This window comes from Strongylocentrotus purpuratus, unplaced genomic scaffold (genome assembly GCF_000002235.5).
Source record: "Strongylocentrotus purpuratus isolate Spur 01 unplaced genomic scaffold, Spur_5.0 spur5_scaffold_7, whole genome shotgun sequence".
In the NCBI taxonomy this organism is placed as follows: Eukaryota; Metazoa; Echinodermata; class Echinoidea; order Camarodonta; family Strongylocentrotidae; genus Strongylocentrotus; species Strongylocentrotus purpuratus.
In genome coordinates, this window is record NW_022145613.1 from 35888424 (window position 1) to 35908542 (window position 20119).

Sequence of the window (20119 nt, forward strand, 5' to 3'; positions counted from 1 at the left end):
GTGGATCACAAGGTCCGCGGTTCGAGTCCCGCCGCGGGACTAATGTCCTTTGGCAAGACATTGATCTACATTTGCCACACCCGACCCAGGTGAGGTAAATGGGTACCTGGTAGAAATTTTCCTTGAAGTGCACCGTGCCCTGATAACGGCTGCCGGAGCCAAAGCTAGGGTATTTATTTACAAAGCTCTTTGGAAGCGCATAATTAAGAACGTTATAATGTGATATGCGTTATACAAGAAACGAATATTAATATTAAATAACAATATGATATGCTACCCCCAACTCTGACTATAAGATTACCAAACCTTATAAAGGTGGATCTGGTACGTAAAGGAAAGTCTCACCAAGATAAGGAAGAGAAAAGGATGATACACATAAATGAAGATGAAGGATGAAAGACTGTATTTATTAATGGATGATCGAGGAGGGGAATCATGAGAAATATTCTCAGAAGTCTTCAATTATACATCCTAACATAAGGACATGATTTTCAGATATAAAGATAGATGCAAAAGATTTTTTTTAAATGTATATATGATATATAGATTTCATAGCAACACAGGAAGGATGCTGAGGTGACGTTATTAAAATTGTAAAGCTTTTGATAAGAAGATGTTTAAAGAGCAGGTTTCTAATATGCTTGACTCATTAATCCATATCCAGATACAAAAAGCTGAGAAGGGAGAAGATTCATTAAATTATGTAAGATCAAAAGTAGGTTACCAACCTGCTTGACCCACGGAGCAATGGCATGATAAAGTCTGAGTTTCCTAGCATCGGTCTCTCGGAGTCCAATCTTCTTGCCGATCTGTTTGTCAGAGAAACCGGCACCTTTGGCTTCCAGCAGAGTGGTACGAGGTACAGTTTGACTAAACCCAACATAAACAAAACACACATTAAAGCCCTACTGTCCTACTTGTAGCTACTTGCTCACTCTACATAGAAAACTTCCCAAATCTTTAATATGTAAATAATCACTACTCTAGTTTAACCCCCCTTTCACATATACTGACAGCATTTACCTTGAAGTTAACCCATTAAAACACCAAAGCCTGAGCTACATTTTAGTAAAATGCTACACTAAAATCGAACTGCAATGAATGGGTTAACATGTTATAAGCTATCACTTTGAATATAAAGATATCAATTAATTTATTTATTGATTTACTCAAATTTACATTAATCACGATTCATTTTCATGTTAGGAATTGTGCAATTTGGAAAACACATACAACACTAACATCATTGCACACATTTCTAAATATGTCACATGTCATCTGGATTTGTAAGTGGCATGTCTTCGGTAATTATGAATAGCTGGAAAACACAAACATTAACATCACTATGCACATTGCTAACATATTGCATTTTATCTCAACATTTGAACAGTATTGTATGTCTGTTTGAAGCTAAAAAGGCATTAACTCCTTTACTTAAACACAGAGTTACACCCTTTTCGCTCTGAACAGATAAATCAAATGAAATCACAACGAAATGGAGTTTGTGGAATACTTACGCATTGAATTCTCCTAGCTCATCATCTATGTCTTTGATTTTATCCAGCTTATGTAGGAACCACTTATCAATGGATGTCAAATCATGGATCTTATCGACTGAGAAACCATCTTGAAATGCCTGGGTAAATGAAAGGGTTCATTCAAAGTACATGTTGGAGTACCGGTACAGTGTCTTTGTATCTACACCTACATGTTAATATATGATGCACTGAAATGTTCTACACTAATATGCATGTTAATGCCATAAATTGGTTTATCACTATCCAGTCTTACAAGATGGTTCTGTTACCTTGGCAATGGCATAGATACGGTTGCTAGACGGTACTCTCAGCTCATCTTCCAGTTTGCCTGGTAGCTTCTTGCCACTGGGAAGGTCTGGGGTGAAGCCGTCTATAGAAGGGTGGATCATACGAAGAGCCTTCTGAAGACTCTCCTCAAAGGTACGCCCGATGGCCATCACCTACAGGAGGTAGACAAGGGGTAAATAGTGTCTCCTTTCGGTCATTGCTATTCATTATGTAATATGAAGGTGAATGAAAGGTTATATAATGCATGTATATGAAGATTCAAGCAAATGATTATTTAGTCACAGCAACATTAGATTAGGCATACATGAATGGCTTTAATCTACATTTTGAATCATTGCTACCATTACAGGTCAAACTGGGGTAAATATAAGCATTAGATGTTTTAAAAACACTTTGAGGGGAAAATCACAAGAAGTGATGACAACCACCTCAAGCATATATAACATACATAAAGAAATATGAACTGGAATTATTATTTTTGTTGGCCTGTGTTGTACAGTGCTCTGTATACATCCATTTACTTCATTGATATGATATTATTGTAAATATGTTATGTTGTTGAGTTTTATTTTCAATACAAAAAAAATACCCCCCCCCCAAAAAAAAAAAAAATAGTCAATCCCCAAAAGTTGCAAAAAAATTATTTAAAAAAAAAAAAAATGGAATTATTAAATGATAATCTAATTTCTACTGTCATCCAACATGGATTTTTGTTGACAGCCTCTAACATTCAAGTACAAGAGAAATGACGGACCTCTCCCACACTCTTCATGGCGCTGCCAATCTGATTGGAGGTCCCATGGAAGCGGTCCAGGTCCCACCGAGGGATCTTGGTGACGATGTAGTCCAGACTAGGTTCAAAGCAGGCTGTGGTGGCCTGGGTAGTGCTGTTCTTGATGTCAGGAAGGCTGATCCCCAGGGCAAGTTTGGCGGCGATGAAGGCCAACGGGTAGCTGTAACAATCAAACACAACAATCACACTATTCAAATGCACTGAAATGTACAATGTAATGCACTATATAAACACAAGATCTGTTTTCAAAATTATGCTAATATGCTCTCATGCAGTATGGAGAAAGAGAGACAACATAAATGTGTCTTAATAATTTTCTTACACTAAATATTAAAAGTGTAGAGATCATGAGTTAAAGATAGGAGAGAAAGCGAAGGGAAATTACAATTTAAATTGAGGGGATATGATGCTGGCTATTGTGGAAACAAGAAAAACAGAAGACGAGAAAACAAGGATGCTACAGCTCTGGTGAAAGCCAAACGGTACTTACTTCCATATAAAATAGAATGAGCTAACATTCTTGTGGCTCTCGGCAGATGATATATGAATTGAATTGAATTGAATTGAATTTATTTATTCACCACCATTGAAAATATTGAAACAAAAGATATATATAAATGACCAATGACAATGTCAATATAACATAAATGCATGACATGAATTATAAAAATACATGATCCACAGCGATATACATGTACATTATAAAAACATAAAGTAAATTTAGTGTCAAGAGTAAAACAATAAATTACTATGTACAATGAGCTTGTGATCGATGGTAAAATAGAGTAAAAAATAGCACAAGTGCTAGTCGAGTTTGACCGTCGTTATCTAAAGCATAAAATAAAGTTAATTGAAAAATACCTGATGGGTTTCCAAATCCTATAAATAAGATTTGTGTACAATGTTACAATTAAAAAAACGTTGCTACTGTTGCTACAGTATATACAACTAAATATATATATGACAATCCTCAATACTTGGATGGAGTCCTTACCCTGTAGCTTTAGAAGCCAGAGCAGAGCTCCTCGACAGCCTAGCATTCACCTCGATGATGCAGTACTCCAGGGACGTAGGATTGAGAGCATACTGGATGTTACACTCCCCTATGATACCAAGATGGCGGACGCACTTGATGGCTGTTTCTCTCAGCATATGGTACTCCTGGTTGGATAGAGTCTGGCTCGGAGCAACAACTATCGAATCCCCTGTGGATACAACGGGGCCAATGTTCTCTTGGTCAGACACAGACAATTTACAACGTCAATGGGTGGTATTCTCAGAAGTTAAGCTGGGACTAAGTCCAGACTAAATAAGAATTTTAGTTCACACTTCTATGGAATGCTATGTTTCATCTTCCTCCTTCAATATTCATGACAAAGATAATCTACCAAAGACTTTATTGAAAATCGGTTCATACTCATATTGTCTTTTTCTTCCCATTTCATTGCAAAATTAATTCTTTGGACACTTTTCATTGAAGGATTAAAATAATCTGTACAGGGTAAATGAGTTGACAACAGGCACTTCATAAAAGTGTGGACTTAGTACGCGCTATCGGAACACCACCCACAGTGTGCACAGAAAATAAATGGAAATTATCATTATTCTGAATTCATTAAAAGGTAGTAATGTTGAGTTCTGGGAAGGTTCCAAAGACTCATAGACATTGTTTCACCTACGACATGTTCCCTTTTGTAACTCCCAAATATGAACTTCAATGCATCAGAATTCTCTGCGACTTACTTCCTTTTGTTACTCACCTGTGTGAACTCCAAGTGGATCAAAGTTCTCCATGTTGCATACAGTGACACAGTTATCTGAAGCATCTCTGACGACCTCATACTCTACCTCTTTCCATCCTAGTAGAGACTGCTCTATCAATAGCTGGTTGGACAAGGCTAGACCCTATACACACGAGGACAAGACAAAATTTCTTAACATGTAATCATACATTGATATCTATTTATCACAAGGCATTTGCTCCTCACTCCCAATCTAAAAATGCTTCGAGCTGAGTAAAAGACATATGAAATTGTCTAGAATTTGAATGTAAGAAAAGTTTACTCAGATACTGCTGGTTTTTTATATGGTATTAAATACAAGTTAGCCCAGAAAAGGCTGGATTGTGTATCAGCTTAATCAACTAAAAAAGAATGATATCTGTGCAAAAAGAAAAATTAAATAAACAAATGTGCCTGTAACCTTGTACGTGTTAGCACCGTACCATTTTAAAATTACACATAATGCATATGTTCATGGTATTATATCTACGTTGCCCAATTTGAAATCAGACAGATAGACATTGTTTAAAAGAGAAAACCTACATATATAAGACAATAGTAAGTAAGGTAGTAGAGATGTAAAGAGATTGTCCTACCCTTGTAGCAATCGCCCTCAGAGCTTCCTCATCCTCTGCGACCCCTGACCCAAGGCCTCCGAGGGCGTACGCTGCCCTCACCATCACAGGATAGCCAATCTTTCTGGCAGCATCAATGGCATCAGATACCTACAATAAAGATGATTACTATTCAAAATAGCTGGCTACAAATTTGTTTGGAAAACATAATGTCATGATTGATGATATTGAATAAAATGGGTGTTGTCTTTATCAGGCCTAGTCTTTATGGATATTTATGAACTTGCTTCGGTTTCTTGATGGACACAGCACAATTTGATTCCAGTCAAGCCTACCACTGTGATCATTTAATGACTTAAGTTAAAATTTCTACTCAAAAAATACATATTAAATGCTATTTTATCTTTCAGATTATTCAAATACTAAAATGACAAATTGTGAAGAAATACAGCATCTCAAGTTCCAAAGAGTAATACTCTACCTGGCTTCTCTGTTCTAAACAGGAAAGTTTCTGAATCTTTGGCCAATCTAGAGGTGCTTGTTAAGGGGTAATCATCTCTGTACATCACATTGTGCATGGATCGGGCAAGATTATGTTACTAATCCTACCTAATCTAATCCGTGTAGTGGATTAATCCCCTGAGGTGTACAGATAGGATTACACCTTGGGAAACATCACTCAATTGACTTAAGTTTCTAAAGCTTTTCATTGAATAGTTGAGAAACTAATCTTGCGTAATCAAGTGATTTTATTACTGGCTTACCAGAAGAAACTCATTTTTAGCAATCTTTCCATGAACATTATACGACTGTTGTGTAGAAATGTACAACATGCAGACAAAACATCTACAAAAAAAATAATTAACAAATAACTTGAACAAATAAAACAAGGGCCATCTCTTGGTACAAAAGCAATAGCAGTGAACATGGCACAAACACTGAATCTTGAAGGGTCCTATAAAACAGTACATACTCTCAATACATACAAATAGTACTATACTTACTGTTTCCACTGCTGCACTTGGAGCGATCTTCTCATTGATCTCCATCAGTTTATCATTGAATGTCTGTCTATCCTCTGTAGCCATGATGGATTCAATGGGTGTACCTAACACCTGATACCAAGAAAACAAAGGGAAACAAAACAATTAGATATTACAAGGACAATGGTCTGAAAAGGTCTACAGGATCTTGACTATTAAGTGTTTTATTTTCCTAACTAGACACTTTTGCTTATTTCATCACAAAACAAAGAGATACATTTTAAATATCAACAGATCAGCATAGAATTCATCGCACAAATCATTAATGACTTCATAAAAATTTCTTGGTAACCACTATTACGATAATAAGTTAAACTTCTGTTCTGATTTAAGAAAATTATAAAATTTGTAATTTTTGATACAAGGGGTTCATTCAATTATTCGACAGCTGGATAAGGCAATATTATGCAACAGCCAAAGTTAATCACTGCTCCTTTATTCCGTTATATGGATCCACATTACTCCTGTACTCCATGCTCGTGCAGGTTCCCTCGCTTGTAGAGCTCCACCCAACAGTTGAGAGCCGTCTGCCCTCCCATGGAGAGCAGGATCAGTAACCTACCTAACCCAATACCTTGTTATATCCTGTTATCATATGGATCCACATCTTACCCGTACTCCATACTCCTGCAGGATCCCCCTCTTGTAGAGCTCCACCCCACAGTTGAGAGCTGTCTGGCCTCCCATGGAGAGCAGGATCAGTAACCTACCTAACCCAATTCCTTGTTTTATGTTATCATATGGATCCACATCTTACCCGTACTCCATACTCCTGCAGGATCCCTCTCTTGTAGAGCTCCACCCCACAGTTGAGAGCTGTCTGGCCTCCCATGGAGAGCAGGATCCCATCAGGTTTCTCCCTCTTGATGACATCGGTGACAAACTCTGGAGTGATGGGTACAAAGTAGACACTGTCGGCCTGCTTCTCACCGTACTCATTGGTCTGCACAGACGCTATGTTAGGGTTCATCAGGATAGTCTTGACCTTCTCCTCCTACACAGATAAAAATGAGGAAAATCAATAAAAAGTCATCTTGACCTCAGATTATGATGAGAAAATAACATTCTCTTAAAATCAAATGAAACTTACAGTCAATGTCCATAATTTCTGCCAAATCCAGTTAGTCAAAAATATTCAATAGATGAGTAATGAGCAACAGCTATGAAAATCAAGCTGGTATCCAAAAAACATCTGAAGAACCTGTTTCCAGTTTCCAAATGTAAATTGTGCTTTTCAATGGATGTGATTTCTTGCAAGTTGTTATCAATCTCCTTTCCAGCTACACCTAAAGAATGACTTGTTTAGAATAAATTACTCATGACTGGGCCCATTATGATGAGACGCAACAGGAATGACTAGGACAAGCATTCCTTGGACAACACTACAATCAAGGTGGGTCCTCTTCAGCACTTCATCTGAATTCATGTAGATTCGATCACTACAAGAAAAAGCACAAGGGGGTGTTTCAAAAAGATCCTGAGTCAAACTTAACTCAAAATTGGACTTAAAAATTATGGAGAGCCATTTGTTGCCTTAATATAAAATATATTCAAAAGCGAAAATTCAAGTATTTCAACTTTTTATAAATTCCACATCAAGAACATGAAATCTCCTTGATAAATAAAAATATGAATGATTTGAATCAACATTTCTTGCCTTTTAAAATAACTTTTACAAAATATTTTCATAGATGCCAACGGCTTTCCATAATTGTTAAGTCCAACTTAGAGATAAGTTCAACTTAGGATCTTTGTGGAACTCTCCCCAGTACTACCAACCTTGAGAGCCTTGATAGCCTGAGAGCCAGAGTAATCAAACTCTCCCGCTTGACCGATGGACAATCCTCCAGACCCTAGCATCAGTACCTTCTTGACCTCAGTCCTCTCAGCTCTCTTGCTCGATGTGGTCAAGTTAGAAGTTAGATCTTTCATGGTCTTACCACTCCTAACCATGTCCATGAAATTGTCAAATAGAAACTGCGAGGGGGAAAAAAAAAGAGAAAAGCTCAGATGCGAATGCACTTTTTGAAAGCAAATTGATTATATATTTTGAAAATTAACATAACATTGACTTAAGATATTCTTTAATGGAGATGACATTAACTTCCACACTTTCAAAACTTGTTTTTTTAAATGCATGAGTGTACGTTTTCAGAAAATAAGCATCACAAACCCACAAATGACAGCTTCAAAACACATGTATCCATCTTTTTTTTAAATAAAAACAAATTACTCCATCTCTTTTTTAAAATAAAAACATTGACTCAAATTTCACAATGACATTCCATTCTAGTATCCTCATTATTAGGCATATCAATGAAATGTAACATTATTGTAATATACAGAATAATATGACCCCATAAAGTATTTTTTTTAATCAATTTATTTGCACGCTACAGTCAAACCTGTCTTAGCGACCACTTGTCCATGACAACCACTTAAATTCCCCCGTGAGATTTCATGTAGTTAAGAACCTGTCCACAACGACCACCCAGCGGCCACTCATTTTGCTTTCGCTGGCCACTGAAAATGCCCACACAGCGACCACCAGCAACGACCAAAAACAACCATGAAGTGACCAGCAACAGCAGCGCTTGAACAGCCTATGAAGCTAGTTCTAATGGTCTTTTCCACACAAAAAAACTATTCAACCCCAAGTTTTTAATGAAAAACATTTAATTGGTTATGGTTTCTTGCACATTTCATGATTGGCTGCGCCTATTGAAAACATAACAAAACAGCGTCATTGTCATGAACTTTACGATCGATGGCTCGCTGTTGAAGCTCGTTCTTTTTATTTGTTTAAAACAACTTTTGATATGTTTTTTTTTAAATGCCGTACAATTTCAAAGAAATAAAAATATGTTAAATGATTTCGTATTTTTTATTTTGACTAAAAACCGTACAAATTTTTGTTTATTTCATTTTTAAACAACAACAAATAAAGTTGCATGGTTAGATTTATACATGGGCTTGCTGCCTATTTTTCACTCGACTGAGCCCTTATAAAACCACAGAGAATTGTTCACGTACTGGCGTGTCTGCGAGAGGCAGTGCGCTTGCAATCAATTATTCTAAATCTAAATTGCCTACAACGCCAATCTGTTTACAATGTCCACTAATTGTTTTTCCCAGGTTTGACTGTATATCTGTGAAGAAATGTAAGGAGATGTAAGTGAATCCTTACCTCTGTGTCTGTCGGACCTCCTTTATGTTCAGGATGAAACTGTGCTGTGAAGATTGGCTTTGTCTTATGCATGATACCCTGAAAACATACAAGCGCAAAAGAATAATTTACAGAACACATTCCAAAAGAATCCAAATAGATTTGATTCAAATTCATACACAAGTCACTGAAATAAGAAAAGCAGTGTCTGACGCATTAGTTATTTCCTAAAATGAACAGCTACATGTATGTCAGAAGAACTTTTCGGCCAATCTGAATTGCTGTGATTCATACCAAGCATGGATAAACAACATTTTCACTTGGCTTGGAAAAAAAACTTTGATGAATTGAATATCACATAATATACCTCTTCATATACTGTAGATTTTTTGAACTAGTAAAATGTTCGAATTATGAAGAAATAAAAATGACAACTCACCCATATTTATTTTGCAATTATAATTTTCTTAGCTATTACTATCTGTCAAATTTGATTGTTGTTCTGTAAAATAAAATCAATAAAAAGAGATTGGATCACTTCGAAGTTCGAAGTGTAAATTAGTTTCTTACCTCATTAGTTTGATCATTGGCGTTGATGAAGATTGGTGTCCAATCTGGGGGTAACTTCTCACTGTCTATAGCAAAGCCATGGTTCTGAGATGTGATGAATGCTTGACCAGTCAAGATGTTGATTACTGGTTGGTTATGGCCCCTGTGAAACAAAGAATTCAAAACAACTCTGCTAGTTTAAAAAGCCGTCTACATGAATAGAGTGGGAACCATGAGGACACATTCAGAATCCTTTCAGATCTCACAAACTGTTAGTTTGAACATCACATCTGACAAAAGATGTCAATCATTTCGAATGTTAGTGTTCAGTGTCTAATAAACAAACACATGAAGTGCAAACCTCACAAATTGCTTTTAAAGGTATAGACCGGTTCTGGTCATGCATTGTGACAGAAACGTGGAATCGACCCCAAAACATTGATCATCTAGCATATAAGTATTGGTGTGTGTACTGCAAGGTTCTGGAATCATCAAAATGATAAGAAATTTGGCCCAGTCTTGGTAAAGTTACAAGCACTGTACACAGACAGATGTATATGGGACTACACGATATCTTACCAAATATATCAATTAGAAGGCGGTTTCCCAGCAAAATTTGTATCATCACATATTAGTCAAAACATATTCTTTCACATGATTGGTAATGAGAGCTTCCATTTCATTTTTTGGAGAGGGGAGCGTTTCCGAAACTATACCTTTGAGAAAAAGATCCTTCTGCTAGGGGTGGGTTTAGGGTTAGGGTTATGCCTAAGGGTAAGTTTTGTGATCATACCTGTTACCGAGAGGTAGCTTGTAGGAAGGGGCACCAGCAGCTAAACCAGTCAGTTGATTTCCCATACAGATACCAAACAGGGGGTTTGGATTCTCCTCAGCCAATACCTGAAAAGAGTGATAAGCCATGATATAACAATATCAAATACAAGAAACTTTTGGTAATGTATATCTCTCAATCATGATCACATCACAATATGGTTTTAAATAGGTTTTGCAAGTGCTACTTGACAAGTTAATAAGCAATCTCCTAAAACTGAGAATTTTCAAAGGAAATGCAACAACAAAAAATTCTTTGCACAGTACATTTTTCAAAACCTGTCCAAGAGATGATGAAAAGTAGGATTAAAGAAGTGGCTACAGTATTGTTGTATGTATTGTTCACTGGCATGACAGTTTTTCACCAAGGTTAAGAGATAAAGGCTCACAACAACATAATTGACACAGTTAAATAAGACAGGGCTCAATTTAAATGTACTACATAGATAGAGACCCTAAATAAGAAAGAGTTACATGTATATCAAACAACTTGAAAAACATCTATGTACCGCACTTAAACGGAGGTGTTTCACAAAGATCCTACCGGTAAGTTGAACATACCTCTAAGTTGGACTATAAAATAATGGAAAGCAGTTTGCATCTATAAAATTTTCTTGTAAAAGTTATTTTAAACGGCATAAAATGTTGATTAAAATCATTCATACTATCTATTATTAAGGAGAATTCATGTTCTTGATGTGGAATTTATAAAAAAATAAGTCTATAATACTTGAATTTCCGCTTTTGAGTATATTTTATTTCAAGGCTACAAATGGCTCTCCATAATGTTTAAGTCCAACTTAGAGTTAAGTTTGACTTAGGATCTTTGTGAAACACCTCCCCAGATGTCTTAGCACTATTACTAATACATTAAATTGTAACCAGTTACTTACCTGTTTGAGGTTATCTATAGCAGCAGTAGCCAGGGCTGGATCACCGGGTCCATTAGATATAAATAGACCATCATATTCAATCTGATTGTAGTCATAATCCCATGGTACTAGATGTACTTCAGCTCCTCTCTGTACGAATAGGGAATACACCAATCAGCTTTTGAGTGTTGACAATGACAGAATTCATGATCTATCTCAACAGTGCACATGTGAGTTTTAACACATACAAGGATGATTTACATAAACATGGGTAAAATTGCATAGAATAGCAAGCTGCTGGAAACAGAGATGGAAATGTTTCCACAATATGGTCTATGAGTACTCAAATGAAATCAAAATCTTTATTAAATAAGCAAGACCTAATGAATACTGGACAGGGACCTAAACTTCAAATATCAAGATTTTTGGTCCTTTGTACAAACATGCTGTCTACCTCTTTGCTATGAGAACCTCAGCAATGTCTTTAAAAAAAAAAAAAAGCTTAACTTGATCAGTTTGACTTGATGGCAATACAAGTCTTAGCAGTAGACAAGCGTGAACAGGCACAGGGACACATGGGTGGCCAGAATATATTCGGACCAAAACATTTTTTAAATTTCAACACTAGGCTCATCACATACAAACATTAAAAATCTCCTTGCGGATTCCTAAGAAGAGGGATTTTTGAGGAGCCTTGCAGTAGGTAGAAGAATGTCAAGGTTTCAAAATGTCACAATTTAAACTCCATGGAAAGCTGACATACTGAACCACACTGATCTTTCATGAGAAAACATGACATCTTACTGTGATGGCGACATACCTTGACCAGACTGCGTATGATGTTGTGCTTGATACCGCAATCCACGGTGACAATCTTATGGGGATTCCCCTTGCCAAAGATCTTCACCTCCTTAGTAGAGACCTCTGCCATCAGGTTCCTTTCATTGGGGTTATCAAACTCTATAGGATCACCATCAAACTCTATCTTGCATAGGATTGTACCCTGAGAGAGAAACATGAAATACAGTCAAACCTGTTGTAGTGACCAAACCTGTCTACAAAAACCAAATTTTTATTTTTCCCTTGAAAATGGTTTTTCATTGTACTATAGGTACCTGTACATAAAGACCACCTGCCTATAAAGACCACTTTTGTTGTCTCCCTTGGGTGGTCGTTAAAGACAGGTTTCACTGTACAAGGAACATATTTAGCTGAAACCATCGTCCCAACTTGTTTATAATACTCAATGATAATGTACGCACTGCTTAATTCTATTTCCACAGATACCTCAAGGCAGACTTTTACTTTAATTCTAACTTAGTGATATAGGGCTACATCACACATTAAAATGTGTTCTTCTCCAGTTCTGCATTTCAGCTCCTAACTTGGTATAGAACTACAGAATATTTAAAAGGTCTGGTATTGTTTCTAACCGTTTCATCTGTTGGGCCAAAATGGACAGTATTTCTTGTTTTAATCAACTTACATAGTCTATATATCATACACCCTATCATACCACATATTGTTTATCCTTGATACAAACTGAAGGAACTTTCCTTGCAGTAAACCAGAAGGAATGGTTTGGATGAAACAGAACACTTTGGCAGGTTGACAGTACACACTACAATATTCATTACCCTTGTATGTACCCTTGTATGTATCCTTGTCAAGAAGAATTTACCGAGGGCTCAACACCAACAAGCACCCAGGACAAGTCTTGAACCCTAACATTTTGAGATTTTTACCTTGATCTTGAACATACATACTCTAAACAGTTCAATCCGAACCCCTTTCCAGATAAGTTAGGTAGCACCTTGAATTATCCTTGATATCTACATTCCCACATGCTCACCAAGTATGTTGTGAATAATTGAGAACCCTGGAGGGCGTTTCACAAAACTTGTCATCCGTGGCAAATGACAGTGTTCGTTATAAGCTACTGAAATCCTTGCTTCAGATTGGTTATCAGCAAATTTGTCACTGATTTTTGTCATTTGTCATCGTAAAAAGGCTTTGTGAAATGGGTCCCTGGTCATACCTTATCCCTGACTTTCTTTGTCAGCATCCTGGTATCAATCCCATAGAGGGCTGGTACTTCTTCCTCTGTGAGCCATTCCGAGAGAGACTTGACAGAGTTCCAGTGGCTGTAGTGGTAAGAGTAGTCCTGGACTAACATGCCTGTAGCCTGTACCAAGGAAAAAGACAGGAATTCAGTCAAAATATCTTGATACTTCGTACAAAGTCTTTAGAAAGCTCACATCTCCTTCAAAGTTACTCCATTTCTTTTTTAAATCTATAAATGTACCAACTAGTTGCTACACCAAACTAAAGAGGTAACCCATCTACAAAGAAGACTGTCCATGAAAACAAGAATGATCAAAATGGCAACATCTCTCTTTTCATACAGAAGAGAATGATCTATTGGTTGAATTCTTGCATTACATTATCCCCTTTTGACACATATTTGCAGTACGTACAATTATTTCAGCTTATTGTTTCCTTCTTAATATAAAATTGTAGGGCCGTCCTTTACATAACAACACATTCATAGCAACTTTTATTTGAAACGCAGCATTGGGGTATTAGTGTCAACAACCTCGACTAAATACTTTATTTACCTGAATCTTTTCTGATTCTACATGCTTCATGAGACCATTTTCATCCTAGCCTTGGTGTCTGGTACTCCATAGTTACCAACAATGGGATAGGTCAACGTCAGGATTTGACCTCTGTAGCTTGGGTCGGTCAGTGACTCTGGGTACCTGTGAAATACAACAAATAAATTCAATGCAATGTATTTGTTGTCCAATGTACTTTCAACATAGACATTTTCGCTCACATATAAAATAAAGGCTCAAAGTTTACAAAGAACAAAAATATGATACAAACATGGATACATTTTGGCGATGAAAAAATAATAGTCAAATATGATATTGTTTCTTTTGTTTGGTTATGGCTTGTTTCATTTGCGTAAGTTACACAATTTAACTGTCTTCAGGCATATTTATAAATAAACATTATTTACCACTATATGCATGGGAAAATAAATCTTCCTGTGCAGGTGTCAATAGTTAGATAGTTCAAATATTTCACTTTAAATTAAAAGGACGAGTATTCAAAGCCCAGCCTGACACTAAAAACCATGGTAATAATGATAATCAGGGCTTAAATTAATCCAAGGCCACCAAGGCCATGGTCGTGGATGCCCCTTTGATTGGCCTCAATGCCCCTCTCATTGGCCTTGGAGATTTTTTGTGCCCTTTCCAATTCATCCTATTTGTGCTGTAATATAGGAATGTGCCCTACAGAAAAGTGGCCTTGCCCTAAAAATATTGAAATTTAAGGCCTGGATAATAATAATATTGGATTCTTATATAGCGCACGTATCGACCTTGCAAGGTCCTCAAGGCGCTCCAACATTACCCAGCTATGCTAGGCTGCCGATTTCGACGCTCAAGGCATTTTAAGGAATTCCTTCCTACATTTGCCACTCACTGCCAAGTTGTAAATGGGTATGTGGTATGCTACACACATGTATAGTGCTATATATTTGGCCATTTAACTAAAACCAGAGTTATGATATTGGGAAACAAATGTAAGAAGCATCAGGGCATGTCGATTTGAATGCTAAACAAGAATCCACTATTGTAATTATTGAAAATATCTATCTACATCATTTGTTCATCATTTCAAATACATGTAAATGCATTTCTGAAATTAACAATCTAAAGGATCATAAATGAAACGCCAATGCTACTACATGTAGGAATTTTAACCACAGATCTGAAGTGTTTTGCTATGACAGCTTACACTAAACAGAATTATGAGGAAATCCCGGTGTATAACCTTTGATTAACATGCATGCTGATGCCGAGAATGGTAAATAGGGATTAGGAAATTGAGCCCATGTTCCATGACAGGAGAAATGGCTAAGGCCAAATAAAAATTTAAAAACATGTTTAGCGTCCTGCCTTTTTGAAAAATAGGAAGGAGGAGGCCCTTTTTTTTTCTTTTCAAAATGGCCGCTCAAAATGGCCGCTCAGTACATTTTCCCTGGCAGTCGGGCTATTTTTCAAGATGGCCGCCAGGTTTTTTTGTTTTTTGTTTAAATTAGAAATAGATACTTTTTAGCAGTGTTTTTCATGGGTTTTTTTTTCTTTAAAATTAAAAAAAAAAAAAAATTTAAAAGGAGACGCTAAACAATTTTTTTTTACATGGCCTAAGGATATCTGGAGCTGACGTTTCTTACCCTACGAGGCCTGTGTTGAAGACCAGCTCTCCAGCCACTGATTTATGATGACCGAAGGAATAGCCGGTGAACGTAGTACCATCTTGGAGAATCAGATGAGCCGAAGTAGGCTGCAAAAATAATGAACATTGTAAGTTGACTGTCTGGGTGGATAGGCACTTCATTTTCATTTTCATTTTATTTTTGTAATACTTGGTGTATATTTTTTTTAATGTCCAGTTTTGTAACATAAACATTGCATGATTCTTTATACAATTTTTGATTGTAAAAGACAACTGAACACACTGCTACACATGTTAATACTTCATCTTTTACAAGTAACTCATTAAAAGATAAACCAAAGAATATCTCAAACCTAATTTTTCTACACTATTTTAACATATTTGTTTGGTAAAGTAAAAACTGAAAGTAGGCACTTTGTTTGATTTATTTAAAGAAAGTACATGTTATATAACCTTTTCTGTCAAGCAATGACAATGTCATCTTTCAAACTCAAGTGTATCGTTAAGTTTCAAATCCTTTTTTTTATGATAAAGTATGGTGCCAAGTTTTACAAAACGCATAACTGTAACGATTTAATAGGGGCAATCTGCATAGCATTTTTAACAACTATTTATTATACTACACAGAACAAACAAGTTACTTGGAAAACTCTTTAAAAATCATCAATATCAATGAAAATAGGCTCTTTATTTCATATGTTGCAGTACCTTCTGTTTCTCTTTCTGAAGACTAGAACTTGTCGAGAGGAACCTGGACTTGTTAGCAAGGTAGCGAGGGAGGGACCAAGTTTTCTTCAGAAATCCAGATACTGCTGTAAGATGAGCCATCCTACACAAAGGAAGAAAGCACTCTGCTAGGGCAACTCAAATTATTGATGATCTCCCAGTTCAACCTAATAATGATAACAAAAATAATACAGAGTATTCAAAGTGCATCAACTCTTCATGAATGATGTAGTCAAGGCGCAGGTGCTGCAGGGAAAAGTATCAATACATGAAAAACACAAAAGTCAGAGACAAGGTGGAAAAACAAGTAGATTTACGGGAAAGCAATTTTAAAAGATGAGTTTATAGAATATAGGGCATTCTAAAAGCAATGGACGGTACATTTGGAATACTAGGAAAGTCTTGGGGCAACTGTTTCCATAGGTAAGGTCCTATAGATTCAACATTCCACCTGGTTAATAAATTAATTGATCAAGTTATTTTTTACCACATTCTAGATTTTTTTGCCATCTTATACTGACGGCTTTTAAAGTATGTTTATTTATAAAAATATGAAGTGTCTAAATCGAATGGGGGGGGGGAGGACGCTTCACTCTTTTTTTGGTAATAAAAATTACTTCTAAAGGCAATCATTTTATTTAGAGTTAATCTGAAGTTTATTTTGTGGTCTTTTTGAAAAGCAACCCCCCCCCCCCCCCCCCCAGAATGAGCATTCCATCTTAGTCAGCAGTAGCAGAAACATGCCCTTATTGCACAACATTCAATCAAAGGGATGACGCCCATTATTATTTAGTTTTAAACACACTTCTATCATTCTGGTCAAGAAAGGTGAAAGAATTCATCTGGATAAAATGGATAAAACCTTCACTGAATAGGGGCTCTAGCTATTCATTGTCACCTAACTACGTATCTTTGCTCCAGACAGCAAGAAACTGTGAGAATAAGTCCACAAAAAGCTTGCCTACTAAATTTTTAGGTTGGTAGACTAGATCATCATCATCATCACATTATCGCATATATCACTTCAGAGTCCAGTAACAAAGTCCCACATTTTTGATCAATTCTTGACCCATATCAATGAGAAGGGAGAATCCACTATCGAACTCCAAAGGTATATTTCATGGTTTCAGCAGGTACTAGCTAGAATGGGTGCAATTACAAATGATTTTGTTTACATCACTCTTCACGCCAGGATCATGAGAATGGTTGGTTGCCAATCATAGATTAAGGCCAATTAAGTGCATGGTTTCATTTTATCACCTAGCCTAGGCCTATGCTGCTTTTGTAAGCCTAACGTGCGTAACAATGAATGAATTAACAGACAATAAGCAGAAGAGTGGATACGTCTGCCAGCTGGCGGCTGTTGTTGTGCCTTCTCAACATGCATGTAGCGCCCGATGCAATCCCCGGCCTTGTCGAGCGCTGGCCTAGAAGGTGACATACAAACTTACAAGTAGTACGCCGGGTACGTATCGCTACGCTACCGCCTTTATCATAATTCAGGTTCATAGAAAAATCATAAAACTATTGTCTATATAATACTTACGATTTAAACTATCATGTCTATTCCTGCAAATGTGATGGAGAAGTAGGTCTGCCTCTCGTCTCCTCAATTTACACGTGGACAGATCTCCCTCTCTCTCGACTCTCTCTGTCTGTGTCTCTAGGCTCTTCCAAGCGGTTGTACCCCGAGATCACGACCTTTCACATGCGCTGTGCACATGTTATTGTTGTTGTTATGCACTCATGCACAGTATTATGTGAACCCAGGGAGTCCCTGATGAACCTGGGATGAACCATAGCTAGCCGAGTGAGCTGGCATTTATTGTCATAATAACAAATAAAACACTAAAACAAAAATTGTCATAATAAAAGCATTGTGGTCAAGTTAGCGGGGTTGTCTTGAGATTGGTGTAAAAAGGGGCGTGGCCTCTGGGAGGTAAGGATTCAGCTTGAACTTGACCTTAAGGACAGGTCGGGGATTGCATCATTCTTGCATCATAGTTCATTCATGTTATTTAATCAATTTGTTTTCTTCAATGATTTAACTGGAAATACACAAGGAAACCGCTTGTCTGAAAAATAATACCATAGAATGATATATCCATGCTCACACATTAATTGTCACAATTAATGCACTTCGGCTCTTACTTGCACGGGGCGAAAAGGGCAAGCGTGCATCATTATGTCGGAGCCCCCCCCCCCCCCCGGCAAAAGGCACTGCCTGGGTAATATATCATATCATCATGATAATAATAATAATAATGTATGGGCCCTTACCAAGTTTTGTAACTTTTTATCTATGTGAAAAAATATTTTCCAATTTATGTTTCTAGAGAATGAGTATATTATGCAGCAATTAAGAGCCTATAATTTAACCTGTTCCCCTTTCATTTTTGAATTACGAAATACACACAAATTTACAAGGAGCATGAATAATTCAGTTGTTAAATGTAGCTTATCACATTTATATAGCACTGACTTATAAAGACCGGCCCCTATCAGGATTTACAACCCCCTTCAAAAACCATCTCAAAATTTATCTGTAGCAGCAAGTTGAGTTTATGAGAGTAGGCTATATACACACACACATATATATATATATATATATATATATATGCAACATTTCAGATCAAAAGAAAATGTTGTTCTCTCTACATATGAGTGAAAATTGAAGCAAAATCGGTGTGAATAAACTGTCAGTTGCAAAATTCAAATGAATATACTGACCCGTCTTAAAAGTTTTTAGAATTTTACCGTGCAAATCCCTGCAATGCATGTCTCTGTTGCCTATGCAGATAGCTTCTGATTCCCTCCCTTAACACTAAGCTGTTCGTGTGAAACTAATTTCATGTGGCCATGTGTGGGGGGGGGGGGGGGGGGCTAAAGGTCCAGGATATTTTGCCCATTCTGACAATCTTGCCCCGTCCCTAAAATGCATATGTGGCTAGGATAGGGGTCACAGGGACGGATCAATCATAAAAAGAACGAAAAGTGCACAGTGAAAACAAATATCTGGCAAGAAACAAACAAAGAAGATTACCTAATGGCATTTTCAGAAGACAGTCAAGATTTATTTACCAAAGCACCTGAAATTGTTTTTATCAACTATATAATTAAATTCAGAATGTTAGATTTGATTGAATCGATTTGATTTCAATCTTGAAGTAATAATCTAATATGACTCAGTATAAGATTCACTTTGGAATCTCATATTGATGTCCCCGAAATAACTACTTATAAGGTGTCCCCCAATGGACCGCTTTATCAAGTCATTTATACTTCCATCGATCGTGCACCAGGGTCGAGAAGGTTCGTTTCCCGCCCGCCGCCCCCCCCCCCCCCCCCATTCAGTGTTATAGGGTACGCGTGTATGCTTGTTCCCTCTATCTCACGACTGCCAACAATTCTGAACCCCCCTTTTGCGGGCTTTTCCTGTCTTGGAGACCCCCCCCCCCCCCAAGATCCGGAACACTGCTCAATGTAACCCCCTATCTATGATATATTTTATAACCCCTTTTGCGGGGGGGGGGGGGGCGGGTACGAGATTAAAAACTATACCTTCCCTTTTGAAGATCCCAAATATAATGACATGACTATAATGACATCTAATTTAGGGTAATTGAAAAACGTTCGAAATTGCCTAGTATCAGAGAATCTGTGAATGTAGTCTCAGAAAGTCAAAATACCCCCTGGATAGTCACCG

The 20119-nt window shown here is 37.0% G+C and overlaps 1 protein-coding gene across 1 annotated transcript in view; it reads right to left on the minus strand.

Annotated features, from left to right (window-relative positions):
• Window positions 1-18087, minus strand: part of LOC584369 (carbamoyl-phosphate synthase [ammonia], mitochondrial) — a 32849-nt gene extending 14762 nt beyond the window's left edge. Inside the window, 21 exon segments of the mRNA XM_030974178.1 lie at window positions 729-870; window positions 1518-1636; window positions 1808-1978; window positions 2581-2779; window positions 3614-3824; window positions 4380-4524; window positions 4997-5125; window positions 5980-6090; window positions 6776-7012; window positions 7798-7995; window positions 9206-9283; window positions 9755-9896; window positions 10527-10633; window positions 11458-11586; window positions 12257-12439; window positions 13475-13621; window positions 14055-14101; window positions 14104-14198; window positions 15686-15795; window positions 16396-16580; window positions 17960-18087. Of these exon segments, the coding sequence (XP_030830038.1) occupies window positions 729-870; window positions 1518-1636; window positions 1808-1978; window positions 2581-2779; window positions 3614-3824; window positions 4380-4524; window positions 4997-5125; window positions 5980-6090; window positions 6776-7012; window positions 7798-7995; window positions 9206-9283; window positions 9755-9896; window positions 10527-10633; window positions 11458-11586; window positions 12257-12439; window positions 13475-13621; window positions 14055-14101; window positions 14104-14198; window positions 15686-15795; window positions 16396-16515 (2820 nt within the window). The 5' untranslated portion in view covers window positions 16516-16580; window positions 17960-18087.
• Window positions 18088-20119: the final 2032 nt, after the last annotated feature.